The sequence below is a fragment of the Citrus sinensis genome, chromosome 6 (genome assembly GCF_022201045.2).
Source record: "Citrus sinensis cultivar Valencia sweet orange chromosome 6, DVS_A1.0, whole genome shotgun sequence".
Lineage (NCBI taxonomy): Eukaryota > Viridiplantae > Streptophyta > Magnoliopsida > Sapindales > Rutaceae > Citrus > Citrus sinensis.
The window spans coordinates 19,074,524-19,088,640 of record NC_068561.1 but is presented as its reverse complement, the minus strand read 5'-3'; the positions used below and the strand labels follow the sequence as shown (position 1 = coordinate 19,088,640).

The window sequence follows — 14,117 nt, the reverse complement described above, 5'->3', positions numbered from 1 at the left end:
CTTATCTCTCTTTTTCTGTTTTATTTTCCTCACTTCATTGTATTATTTCTGTGAATGAGAAGTTCAGTTAAACAGCTGTTATAATGGTTTTTTTTTTTTGGGTGGGGGGGGGGGGGGACAAAGTTATGTGAGCCAATATTTATTTTGGGAGGTAATAGCAGTTTTTGTTTTAATCTGAATTTATTAATCCTTATTTTTCATTTACTCTCGACCACAAAAATTCTTTGATTTTGAACATCTTCCCACTGGTCGTAGCAAAATACTATTCATAGTGAAAATCAAATATTATAGGTGAACATTGAGACCAAGTCCTTGCTATTCATGCCACCAAAAAAAAACAAATTGTTGTGATGGTATAATATTAATTTGATGAGACATGGACAAAAAGCATGGACATTCACAACATAGTTTATCAGCACATAAAGATGAAGACTACAAATGTTTGAGACAAAAGATGATGTGAATTTTGACTTGTTATCTCTACTAAATTATGGGACCGTTGGGTACCAGCTCATCTCCTCTCTTTTCCTTTCCTTGCTGGTCTTTGCCCAAAAAAATTAAAAAAAATAATAATAAAAACATATTGGGGAAGCTAGGATTTTTGGGATTATGACCTATTCTGATTCTTCTTCATTCTGCATATTTATGATGGCTTTTGAGTAAAGTCAGCAATAGCTGACTGTGGGGTAGCAGCATATCATGTGGTGGATCCTATTTGCTGTATTTTTTTTTTTCAAATGCTTTACATTTCTGTTTGTATTAAATAGTTCATTTTATTTGTAACTATATATGTGTATGTTAACACATGCATGTGTGTAAACGCACATGCTACATTTCATTGCTTGGAAGATAAGATCTCAAACCTTGGTTCCTCCAGTGCTTTTGTGATACTTGATTTTGCAGATCATCTGGTGGGAGGGCTCGAGGGGGGCAAGTAAACAAACTTGTTGAGATCCAAGGCTTGGGAATCTATTGTCGTACATTCCAATCAGATGTTAATTTGATGAGTTTCGACAACAATGGAGACTCCAACTTCGATCATATATTAAAGCCACTTGATCTATCAGTATCACTGATGGTATGGTAGTTGGACTTGAATCATGCTTCTGCATATGTATTTATTTCATGTTTTTGGCTATCTACCGAGGTATATGGGCCTTTTTTTTTTGTTATTATTGAATGTGTATTTACAATAGTGATAGTTGTTTAGTATTTTATTCTTTTGGAGGACTCGTAATGAAGTCAAATATCATAATGATTTTGAAGGCTGATTTTGTCAAAGAATTGAAGAGCGAAGGATGAGATTGCATTGATATTGTATTGCATTCTCTTCTTTTTGTTGGGTTTATGCTACTCCTGCTATTATTATAACTCTTACTGCATCCTTAGAGAACAAATAAAAAATTTTTCGTGGTTCTTCCTATAGTGGATGCCTTGACAAAGTTTTGCATAACTTTGAATACGTGCTGTCATAGAGGTTATTAGATGTAGCCCATGATACAAAGTATTTATATGTTTTATTTTTCATTATATTAACTTGGGCTTATTTTTGTGATTTTGGTTGATCTGACATCAAGCTTCTTGGTGACTTGTTAGTGCATTTTTTTTTTTTGAATGAAGTAATATTGATAATTTGTTATGTTTATTTTATGTTGATAGAAATATAGTAAACTGAATATAGAAACTATAATACTACTCAATATCTTTCTCCCATGAATTGCATGTGAATTAGTGTGTTGAGATGACTTAGTTTAGATATTTTGTGGATGGAGGCACGATTTTGGCCGGAATTTGACTACAATCTGTCCTAGAAATAGCAGTTAAATTTTGGAACCGTTCGTTTGCGCTGCTGGCTGTCATAAATTAACCTAATTCCATGTTTCCTGTTTTAAGCTGAGATATCAACTCTTATTATAAGAAAATTTGTATTCAATGGATTGGTGATGTTGTTTTAGTTCTATCTCTTAGCCATCCATATTTATTCTGGTGAATGTTGGCATATTTTGCATGAAATGTTGTTATTTTTTGACTTTGTAGTGTTGCTTTTTTTCTCTTTTTACGGAAGTACTACTTTCATAAACTGCATATGATTGTTATAAAAGTTAACAGTGTTTCTTTTGCAGTTTTATAACGTCTGTCCTTTCATGCAGCTCAATAGGTCAGGGCAGCTTGATACTGATTTACCACAGTATTCTGTCAATGCGGAGTTAACCAAATTGGTTGGTTCACATTTTGAACCATATTCTTCTTTTTGTTTGCTTGCTGACTTCTTATTTAATATTAACATCTGCAACTGTAAGATTCTGTAGGTCTTGTCATTGGATGAGGTTCAGTTGCAACAAATCTTTATTCTATTAGATTACTTGTGCACCAGCCAATTAAAAGAAAAGTGAGTTTTAATATTACTTTTCAGTGTCCTATTTTTTTGCTTTATTGATTTGTTTGCATTGCTTTCATAGTTTTTCTTTAAAAATCATTTTACACTTAGGCTAAAGGTGGCATGACTATGAAATATCTATTGACAAGTTGACGTGAACTGATATATTGACATTTGATTTGAATTGTATGTTTAGTCATGGGGAATGGGATGTGACAAAAGAAAATGAGAGTGAAACGGATAAGGAAGTGGAAGCTTTGTTAGTATTTCATTTCTTCTTTTTGAATTTTTTTCTATGTAAATAGTATTTAGTTATAGGTTTTTCTGTGGGAAGGGACCAAAACTAGGTTATACTTTTTTTTTTTTAATTTTCACCATCATAACAAATTTGGTATAATGGTTGAGACATTTGCAAAATTTTGGTGTTCAAAGTGAAAATGTTGAAGAGAGACCTTAGGATTGTGTTTTGGGCTTTTGGCCAATGGCATAGGCAGTGGTGTTGAGAATTGAGCTTTGAAATGTTTGGGTATTCGTTTAGGAGGTTATCCTAAGACAGGAGTTTGGAATCTTAATAGTGCAGAAGGTTGAAAAGAGGATTGAAGGGTTGTAAGAGATTATGTCTTTCTAGATGTGGTGCAGCTTTACTTCTAGTGCCATCAGTAATTGTTATGTTTGCATATTTTATTATTTGTTGATCTGTTGAATTTCAAGAAAGGTGTGGTTAAGGTGAAAATATTTAATGCGTAACACTTAAAAGAATGCTTAAACATTTTTTGTTTTTGTTGGATGAGGCAGATATGGACGTTATCGTCCCAGGTATAGTCCTTTATCAAAAAAACCAGATGGTTGGCAAATATTATGGTGGCAATATGCACAGCAATCTGTTCTATCAGATGTCCGCGAGAAATTGAAGAAAACATCATGGAGATACCTTGCACAGCGGTTGTAAGTATATTCTCCACTATTGAAATGGTTCCTTTTAAAGGCATCAATCTTTGTGAACGAACGGAACTGTTTGGTGCTGGTTTTTCCTCCCTCATTTTGATTCAGATGTTATGTTCCACTGGAATTTTGATTTTATATTCAAGTAACAAAAGTATTTTAATTAATGCAAGCCAAAAATATTTGCATTCCTTTTTCTCTTGTAAGCATTATATTAATTTTTTTCTTTTTCTCTAAATAATTTTCTGGTAGTATGCCGTTTATCATTGATCTTCCATCGGTCTTTCTTTTGTAATCATGATCATCAGGTCTACTTGCACACAAATGCTTATGATTTTCTTTATTGCTCTTATGCCTCCATAAATTTGGAATTATTTACTGTAAAGATAGAAAAGTGATGACATTGATAGAAAAGTGATGACATTGATAGAAAAGTGATGACATTTTGTTGACTGCGTTCACAAACATTCGGTTCTTTTAGTTTCAAAGATTTTTGGTCAATGTTTCTATCAAATTGTTGGAACTACATGAGATTCTGATGAACTAATCCTGCTTGCTTCTTATGTGCTTAGAACGATTGCAGATATATTTTGTAAGATAGTTTGGAATGATATGGCATCGATTACAACAGTCAACGCACAATAGCATAGTTAATCATTTGAGTTTTTCCCATTTATCAAAATCATGGGCTGATATCATTATAGTAGAGAACTTCTATTCTTGTGCTAGATGGCTTCCCACAACTGTTAAAGCTGTATTGTAACAATGGCTGAATGTTCCTTTCTGTCAGTTGAGGCTCCACTTATTCACCAAGGTACAGGTCTATGAATGTCAATGTCCATAACTTATGAGCCGGCTTATTATTATTGGAATTAGAAAAATGGATTCTATGGATCAAGTCCATAAATATAGTCAGATGACAGGCCAAATTGAAAAAAGTTTGAACAATTAATAATCAGATACAGAAAACAGCCGAAGAATACAGTGAGGTTACATGGTATTTCCCTGATAATATATGTTTATGCAATAACAAACTACAGTCATATGAGATTGTCCCATATTTGATTAAAAATTCTTATCTGGCTAGAATTATAACAAAGATCAAATATATACTTATTTTAGTTTCAAGACAAACTTTTAAGGAAATATTCTGCGTAAAAAAGTTCTACAGAGGGATGCATAAGGCTGATTCAGTCTAGATTTTGGTGGAAGAATTAAAATATCCCGTAATATCAGAATATAATTGTGATCTAATAACACCAGATCCTTCTAGTCTTTTCCTTCTCTTTGAGTTGCTCATCCACTAAAAGTGTTATTGTCGATGGTAGGAATGGTTTGTGTGTTTTTTCCCTTTTTTTTTGGTGGGGGGCACACTTTCTTTCTTAATTTTAATTTTGACTCCACTGCCCATTGCTGTTTCCTCAAGTGTTACAGGTGTTGGATAGGTTACTTCGTAAATGTTTCTAATTCCTGCCTTACTGTTTAACATCTTTAGAATATGTAATTTTTTATTTTTTTGCCTTCCCATCATGCCATGATAGAATTTAGAACATGCAAAAATTTAAGCAAGTTTCAGTGTGCTTGACTGAATGTCTAGAAAGACCCAATTTGTTATGGAAAATTTCGGATTCTATGTTCTTAGTCTTTGTTCTTTTCCCATGACATGTTTTACTAATGAAGTTGAAATCAATCTGTAAAATTTATTGAACTTGTGGTTATAGCTTTTCGTGTAATGTAGTATAGGTTTAATTTCCTTATATGACAATCTCTAAGAGTATTTCCTGTCCAGGAAATTTAAAATCTCAGACAATTTTTTGTGTGCCTAATGATTTATTTGCTTTAATGTGTGAATTCCTTTTCCTGATTGCAGGAGTAATCGCCGAAAGTATATCAACTTATACAAGGCTAAACTATATTGTCTTCAACAAGAACAAGTAACTTTCTTCTTCTTTTTCTTTTTTTAGGTTACTTAAATTTCTATTTCATTTTTTTTTTCATTTTTGACAAACATGGAAACTTGTATCAGAAGGGGAGGAGGGGACAAACTTACATTTCTAATTCATAAAAAACTCTAATCTGCTGAAAGGCCCTCAGGATTAGGGAAAGTGTTGGTTGTAGTATGTCTCAGGTCTGAATTTTCCTGATAATTTCAAGGAATCTGTTCAGCCTATTTCCAAATTTAAAGCTAATTCACGACTGATTTAATTTTGTGACTCTTTGATGCTATATGATTTTATTTTTTTTTTGGGATTTATCCACTTTTATATTAATTTCACATGTCAAATTTGTTGTTTTACCTGTCTGGTTCTATGTCTATCAAGATCTTATTTTTTATTTTCTGGTTTATCATTTCAAATTGTAATTGCTAGGCAATTGATGAATCTGTTGTTCGAGAATTGGAGCAAATGGAGAAAGAATCTGATGTAGACGATATCTTAAGTTATAGGTCAGCTGCTGAACGCGAGCTGCAGGTTTGAATACTTCTGATGACTGTCACTGTCATAGAAATCATATTAGTATGCTGTGATTGGATTTTTAATCATGTTTAAGATTTACCATTATATTCAGGTTGGATATCATATTTAGCAACGTAGTTGGGAGGCTCTTGTGGTGGCAGCCTTCTTTGAATTTTCCTGAACTTCACTGTGTGATCAATAAAACTACAATTTTTTTTTTTCTTTTGGGAGAAAAAGTTAAGTAGATTGAATATACAAAAATTTACAAAAGGTGAACAAGATGTCCACTAACCCAAAAAAAAGCCTAAGAATTTACAAATAAGAGAGTATCTCCAAACAGATAGAAAGCTCTTATCTTGGAAGGGCTGAAACAGTATCAACATCTGAAATAAAGGCAAAAACCTTTCCCCCAAAAGACAAAAGCTATCTCCCTATTTAAATGTATGAAAAAGAATGAAGTATCTTGAAATTCCTTTGAAACTGAGGCCGAAAGAGATGCTAGAAACTGAGTTCTATCCGACCAAGAATTGACATCTTCCTCTCTAGAATCCCTTCCTTTCTAGCCAAATAACCCATAAAGTAGCCAATAATACTCTTGCTTTTGCTCCTTTAGCAAAAGCTGACACATGTTCAAAAAGCATTGAAATACGAGTTTGGAAAGCCCATGAGACTCTAGCAGCTTGAAATAAGGTATTCCACAAGCTAGATGCTACTTTGCAATGGAGAAAGAGATGATCAGCAGTCTCTTCGCTTTTCTTGTGCATAACACACCAAGGAGGAGCTAGATCTAGATTAGGAGTCCTTTTCTAAATGATTTTAGCTGTGTTAATTCGATCATTTGAAAGAACCCAAGCAAAAAGTTGTACCTTACAGGGCACGTTAGCTTTCCATATAAAGTTTGCTGGCGAACAATTACTGAATGAGTAATCATCTCTCAACCAATTGAAGTGCGATCTACAAGTAAAAGTGCCTGATGATTCAGTCTTCCATACCCTTCTATCTATACTCATTTCATCAATAAAAACATTACCCAAAACAGCCAGCAGATATGAAAATTCTTCAATTTCTCTCTCTGTTATATCCCTGAAAAAATTTAGATTCCAATTCCAGGATAAAGGGGATGAACCAAAAACCATTCTAGATTTGATGGAGACAATATGATCACGAGTCAATCTGTGTAGTCTTGGAAACAAGTCCCAAAAAGGAACAGTAGTGGGTTAAATTTTGTGTAATTTATGTATATGCAGGAAGTTTTATCGAATTCTTCAAATTCAAACGTGGGAATGAATGGTGGGGCTGAAAAATCTCGAAACGATGAGCGTCTATCCAGTAGGTCTGGTGGATGGTTGAATTGGCTGTCCCGAGGTATGCTTGGTGCTGGAGGGACAGACGATTCTAGTCAATTCTCTGGTGTTGTCTCTGATGAAGTTGTAAAGGTAGCTGTCTTTTAATGTTTTTAGTAGTCACAATTATTGCTTGGGAAAAACTAATGACTTTGTTTTTTGCAGGATATATATGAAGCAACAAAGTTTGATCCTCATGTTTCATCTAGTATCGTTGCTGATGCAAATGATAAGTTCCACACTTGTGCTATAAAATTGAGCATTGCCGAAATTTCTGCAGCATTGCAAAGCAGGTATGTTTGCTCATCTTTGTCACTCTTTCTTGGTGAAAAGTAGAACGATGGTTGTTTACGAAGATAACAATATTGGTCAAGTTTATTTTAAAGACATTAATAGCTTTTTCTGAAATGGTATTAATACAGTGAATCTAGTTAATATTTTCATTATGTTGTTTTCTAACACTAGGTTTAACATGTAGTCTTTTTTAATATTAAGTAATATTGCACTTTGAAAACTGGGAAATTTGCATGCATAATTTCAAAAAGTTGTACTAGAAATGCTAAGATGTGTAATTGGTGGATGATGAACAGGACCTTAGTTTCTGAAGATATTTCAGCTTCATTTGATAGTTTAAGATTCAGAAGACTACGGCTGAAGTGCCTACTTTTGCTGTCTGTATAATGGGCAAATTAGATTTATGTGGGGTATCGTATACATTGGATGACCCAGTATCATGTTTATTCAAAGCTTTGTTCAACTTTGACATCTGTGTTCTTTCTGATATTTATGTTTTCTTGGGCTTGATATTTCTCTGTCATCTACATTTTCTTTATTTATCAAAGTTGGTCAGCTAAATTATTGTGTACACATGATGACCTTTTGCTCAACAAGATGATTATTGATTTACGAGTAGTGCAAGTCATATCTGGTTGGTTGTTTATCTTTATCTTTCATGTTACTTAATAGTCTTATCTGTGATACTTTTGCTGTTTTGTCTGATAGATATCCGTGCTTGATAAATTATGATTATTGTACTCCCATTTCAGGAATTCCGGTGAAGAAATTGCTAAGCTGATTCTTGAAGGAGCAGTTTTTGATTGTAATATTTGGGAAGAATTGGCAAATGTTATTGCCATTTTCAAGTCAGTGAAGATAGTTTTTCCACGTAATGAGAAGATCATTCTAGTAGCGGGAGAGGTTTGTATGCTTTTATTTCATCAGTATAAGTTGCTATTATTCATGCATAGTTTTGAAAAACTGTAGACGGTTTTGTTTTTATTTTATTTTTGCTAGAGATCTTGTATGGTGTGCAACATAACAAATTCCTTATGGTACAATCTAACCTGCTTTATTTTTTTTTTTTAAAAAACTGCTTCTGATTTTCCTGCAAGATGCGTAAGACGTGAGTTTAAAAAATTAACATTCATCTCTGTCTATGGTAAAGCCAAGTATTTCTTAAAGTACTCATTTATTTTCTAATCGCTTGGAGAATGTAAAAGCCTAACTAATAGTTATTTGGATTTCTAATAAAAGTAAAACTTACAGTTTGGATTCTATCATTAAATTAAGCAAAATAGCAGAAATTTACTAAACCAGTTGTTGATTAAAATTCAGTTCGGTGTCTATGACTTTATATTATCATGTGCCTTCTTTTCTTTTATTATCCAAAATGGTTTTATTAATAAAGACTTTTATAGGTAGTGTAAGTTGAAAAGCCATCAATTTCGAGAACTCAAGATGCAGGTGAGGCCCTGAAATGGGTAATTAAGTTTTAGCACATCCTCTCATGTGTATAGTTGGATTCAAGCTGGATGTGGGGTGAAATCAAAATGACAAGCCCATTCTATTTGTATTATTATATAATTAATAGAATGAAGATTTTGTAAGCTTAGGATAAAATATCATTCGGTTAAATTGCTCTGATCCCATATACTTCAGCTGAGAGGTGAGATATCAATGATAGTACTTGAGTTTTGACCATAAAACTAACCTTACTTAGAACTGAAACAAAACTAATAGATAAAAGAAGCAAGCTACCAGGGCCTATTTGAAAGCGGATTATGAACATTTCTTTGACTGATAGATATAGAGTTTATATGCCAATGAAATATTACATCAAATATGGATGTTAATTTGAAAGACATATACTAAGAAATAACCACTTCTGCAACTTTTGCTTGAGGTCTTGCTGCTTTTTTGTTTTGCATGATTATTCTTGTTAGAGAATGGTTGCCCTTGTTTTGAGGGTGATCATACTCAAACAGTTCTTATTCGTTATTTGCTCTCCATGTTTTAATGGATATATGATTTAAGAATATCATTCAACTAATCTAGCTGAATTTTGCTGATAATAACACAAGTCAATTTTTTTTTTTAATTCTCAATAACTTCTGTGCTTTCTTTATACAGTGAAGCATCTTTGATTTACTATTTTTGCAGTCGTGTACAGAGGAAAATGCACTTCAAACTGATCAATCGTTGTTTCGCGTACAAGTGGACGTGTCACCTAAGCAGGATGTTGAAATGGCAGTGAAGGTATATTTACTTTTTGTACTTCCACTCTCTTTCTCTATCTCTCTCTCATATTAGGGATAATATAGTGCCTCTTGCTTTGGTGCTCCCTGTCCTTTTCTTTCAATGAATGACAACTTTTTGATAATCCTGCCAATTTCAAGATCCAGTATTTAATAATTATTGTATTCTTAACTTATGTCTTTAGGTGATGGTCCAACCACTTGAAGCTATCTGCGATTCCGAATTTTTTCTGAACATCATGGACTTTTTGACTGTATTGAAGTCTTTCAAATCTCTGCCTGAAAGGGTGAGTGTTCAAGTTCATTGACTGAGCTTTACCATTGTATAATCTCTTTTAACTCTATTTGTATCTTGCTTGTTCTGCTGTGGCATTAGCTTTAGTGATTTCTTATTGATGGCTGTAAAATATGATCAATTTCCCTTATATGGTATGCCCTTTTCATTTTTAGTTGCCATTCTTTTTCACAAAAATAATTTTTGATGGAACATCAGATTGCTTGACCTACTAAATATATAAAAGAAAAGGTGGAAATATACAAGTTTAGATTTCACTGACATTTTCATCATTCATGCTGGAATTGTAAGAAAATCCTAAATGCTTCTTTTTATCTTCTAAGTTTATTTTAGTATTTTTCTGTCTCATTTTCTCTCTGAGGAGCAAAATATCAATGATTAGGAACTGGGTCTGGTCAGTCTGGGTGAACTGGTTTACATGGTCATCAAGAGTGTTTAAATGCTGTATACTCAATTTCGTTTCATAAGTAACCGAAATCCTTATAGTGGGAAGTCTCTGATACTCTTGAAATATGCGCAATGCGTGTGGATGTTGAGTGTAGTTGGTACATAAATTCAAAAATAATGATGAATTAAAATTGTTACTATGTTCCGCTCAGAAGATTGATAACAGAGTTAAGGGCTTTCATTTTATAAATGCCAATACTTGTCCTACTGCAGGTCCTGTTATCACTTAATGGCATTGAAGATGTCAAGGCTCGATTGTTATCAAAAGTCAGGTGAGTTCTTTCATCTGACTTGATGTCACATTTCTTCTATATAAGAGTGCTTGTATGTGATATTGTTGATAATCTCTTTCAATTGCTGTTATACTTGCTCTTGTTCGAGTGTTATTTACGTCATTATTTTATTCTGCAGATACCTTCTATCAAATCGTAAGAAAGTGATTTGGGATTTTAGTATCACCACTGTTACTATAAAAGTTCCTTGGAGAAATATGATTATGGAAGAATGTAATCTGGTAATTTTTTTTACTCATTTTGTTTCCATGGGGTTTTTTTCTGGATGGCTAGACCTATTTTGTGTGATTAGTTTGCTCTTTCTTATTCCGTCTCCTTTTAGTTTGTTTCATTTTTCTTTTTTCTTTTTTTGGGTAGCACTTCAAAGGAATTTGCTGTCATTCCAAGTTATTTGGCATGAAAATAATGGAAGAATTTTAACGACAGTTGTGATGAGGGAATTTCTTGCGAGATAAGAGTCCAATATTAATATGATTACGGGCTTCATTGTCTAAACAATGAAAGTAGCTTCTTTATTCATCACTTTACAAATTGGAAAACCGTTTTGATTTAATTCTTTTCCTGTTTCTTAGGTTTGACTTGTTTCAAATGCAACACTTGGGTTCTTTGTGGTGGACTGCTGGTTCATCTAAACCGATACTTTGTTTCTTCATTCTCATAAAACATTTGATCAGTAAAGTAATATGATTGCACCATTCTGTTGTTGTGTGGTGGTTTTTGGTACCTTCTCTGGATCAATTATATCATAAGACAAATTGACCTTGAGAAACCAAAGCTCTTTGTTCATTGCAAAAGGGAAAATGATGGCAATGTATTTGTTCTTCACCTTCCTTAAATTACCCAGTGTTAGGGGTTTCATACAAATTTAAGTCGAAAAAGTATGTGATTCTCATCCTATTTATGTGGTTTTTCTTTTATTCTTTTAGGAAGCTTTTTGTTTGATACATTAGCTGCTTGTGACTGTTGTTGATTTAGAATAATAACAATCGAGCATGGTATGCTTTTTCCTTATGTTTGTTTTTAATGCCTCTTTCATTCTGACCTCCTACGGTGTTCAGGTTTTGGCGTTGGGGTCTCTTCTGATTAAATCAAAATCTGATCAAGATTCTTTTGCTTCAAACATGGATGAACAGTCTTATATCCTGAAAGACTTATTGATTACTACTTTTGCCTGGGATTCTACATTAAACTTCCAACTTCAAGATCTATATAATCACTTTGAGGTCCAGCTAGATGATTGTGAGGTCAGTATCCTATTTTGGCTTATATTCTAGGTTGCATCTGCACAATTTAATATTTGATCCTGCAGATAAAGCTAGTGCTGCCTCGTTATCCTCAAACGGTCTGTATTTTGGAGAAATTCTGTACTTCGGTTACTGTGGCTTCTTGTGTTATTCCTGATGAATCAGTTCTTAATCAGTTGGAGGTAACAAGTTAAAATCTCATATATTTTACAGTGTCATGACAATATGAACCACATAGTTAGACTTTAGTAGATGAAAGTTTTACTTTTGTATATGTTTGGAGCTTAAATACTAACATTGAGCCTTTACATATTAGAGGGAGATTTTTTTGTTTTTGATAAAAATACCCACATATGTTAATTAATTATTGAATTAAATACAAACTGAAACCGGGCTCGTGTTTGGGTTCACGCAACAATCCTTTTTTTTTTCCCCGTTCAGAAACAAAATAAGTATATTAGTTGTAGGAAATGTACATAAAGGAGGGACAAGAAGTCCATAAAGACAAAAGACAAAGTCCCGAAGCCCAAGAACTGTAAATCCTATAAGATCAAAAATTCTAACTAATGAAATTACAACATACCTGCTTCCTAATTAATCAAAATAAAGAAGAAAGAGAAATCTTTAAAACTCCGGAGAGATATAAGCCCATAGAGAAGTGCAGAATTATACTCTGTCCCAAAGAAACATGTAATCCTCCATCACTTTGTTCTCAAAAATTCTTAAGTTTCTCTCTATCCATAGGACCCAAAATACAATCCTGTTAAATGAGTCCCTCACTGCAAATTATAGGCCTCTTAGAGCTTTAGTATTATTCTTGGGCCATACCTATAAATTTAAGCTCTAAGGTGGACTTGTAACTTTGGATTTTCTAATTAACAAATACTTTTGTTGTATATTCTAAAAAAAAATAAAAAATCATCATTCTAGCTTTCTATCTTTTAGATTTTTGGCATTACATAATATTTATAAAGTAGATACTTGACTTTTGCTTGTTCTGTTATTCTTAAATAAATCCTGAACTGGATTCATAAATTTCTCTACTTGAGTTGGTGGATATTTTCCTTTTTTTTTTTTTTTATAACAAATTTTGTTGAAAAAGAGACCTTCAACGAAGATTGGTTGTGGTGAATTCACAAAAATCATTTTTTGAATAGTGTATTATGGGCTTACGATTGATATCATCTGATTGAAGTTTCTCCGAATTCAATGACCAATACTTAAGGAGGAATTAATTTTGATAGAAATCAAGAAATTATCTGAAGGACATGGACTTTTTTTGGCACATTTCATTAAAAAAAGATTGAGTGGTAGAAGTACTGGTTAGGACTGTCGAAGCCCCTCTAAATTGGCTGTTATTTAGTTGATAAAATGTGATTGAGACATGGGAATCCTTTGGCTTTCCTATAATTGAGGTCTTTATTTTGCTTTTGCTTTTGTAACAACTAAATCGTTTTAGAAGTTAAAAAAAGCTATAAGCGTCTTCAAAAGAATTAATCATCTTTTTTCTTCTTCATTTTTCGAAACTGGGATGGGGTGTTGGCTTAACTCTGGGTTTTTGAGTTGTTTTTGTTGTAAGATCTTTTAGTCATATAGGTTCCATACTTATAAAATCTGATCAGTATTCTATTGTATAGATTTTGTGATGTTAAGGGGTTCTTTTTTATGGACACCTTGTTCACTTTTTGTACATGTTTTTCTTTATAGTACAAGTTTCTTTGGTTCCTATTAAAGGGAAAAAAAAAAGTAATCATCTAAAGAACTTTGTAATTGTTTTTCATATAAACTAGTGCAGTGTGAAAATCAGAATAAGGTTTGTGTTTTTTCCCCAAGGGGGTCATCTCAGTTATTATTTTGGTTTCAGGTTTGTGTCATTGTATCGATGCTTCATGCACACTTTTCTCCAGCAATATATGAGTCGGTTGTGGCGTTGATTTCACATCTAGATCTTTTACAATCAACAAGTGAAGCTGCAGTGCTAAATCATTCCAGTTCACTTGGTTCCATGCCTAATCAAGTTGAAGCTTCAGTATTTGGGATCTCTGTTTCTGTGAATTTGGAATCAGTCAGTTTGCACATTGACCTTGCAAATAATGGAGAAAATAGCTCTCTTCTCACTTTTTCAGTACAAAAATTAGATATCCGGTTAGTCATTAGTACTGAGTTCGTGTTAGGTATCCACATAT

The 14,117-nt window shown here is 33.1% G+C and overlaps 1 protein-coding gene across 11 annotated transcripts in view; it reads left to right on the top strand.

Moving 5' to 3' along the window:
• LOC102613344 (uncharacterized) overlaps nucleotides 1-14,117 on the top strand; it is a 31,907-nt gene that overhangs the window by 1,997 nt on the left and 15,793 nt on the right. For 3 of the 11 annotated variants that reach the window (XM_052443408.1, XM_052443406.1, XM_052443407.1), the window contains exons 7-22: nucleotides 904-1,078; nucleotides 2,124-2,219; nucleotides 2,310-2,389; nucleotides 3,173-3,322; nucleotides 5,190-5,253; nucleotides 5,689-5,790; nucleotides 7,023-7,211; nucleotides 7,284-7,411; nucleotides 8,165-8,315; nucleotides 9,558-9,653; nucleotides 9,838-9,939; nucleotides 10,608-10,666; nucleotides 10,806-10,908; nucleotides 11,746-11,931; nucleotides 11,997-12,113; nucleotides 13,796-14,076. In XM_052443408.1, the coding sequence (XP_052299368.1) occupies nucleotides 904-1,078; nucleotides 2,124-2,219; nucleotides 2,310-2,389; nucleotides 3,173-3,322; nucleotides 5,190-5,253; nucleotides 5,689-5,790; nucleotides 7,023-7,211; nucleotides 7,284-7,411; nucleotides 8,165-8,315; nucleotides 9,558-9,653; nucleotides 9,838-9,939; nucleotides 10,608-10,666; nucleotides 10,806-10,908; nucleotides 11,746-11,931; nucleotides 11,997-12,113; nucleotides 13,796-14,076 (2,079 nt within the window). Of the gene's footprint in view, nucleotides 1-903; nucleotides 1,079-2,123; nucleotides 2,220-2,309; nucleotides 2,390-3,172; nucleotides 3,323-4,050; nucleotides 4,134-5,189; nucleotides 5,254-5,688; nucleotides 5,791-7,022; nucleotides 7,212-7,283; nucleotides 7,412-8,164; nucleotides 8,316-8,813; nucleotides 8,879-9,557; nucleotides 9,654-9,837; nucleotides 9,940-10,607; nucleotides 10,667-10,805; nucleotides 10,909-11,302; nucleotides 11,566-11,745; nucleotides 11,932-11,996; nucleotides 12,114-13,795; nucleotides 14,077-14,117 lie in introns of those variants that run through there. The other 8 variants (XM_052443409.1, XM_052443416.1, XM_052443410.1 and 5 more) reach the window with 7 other exon arrangements.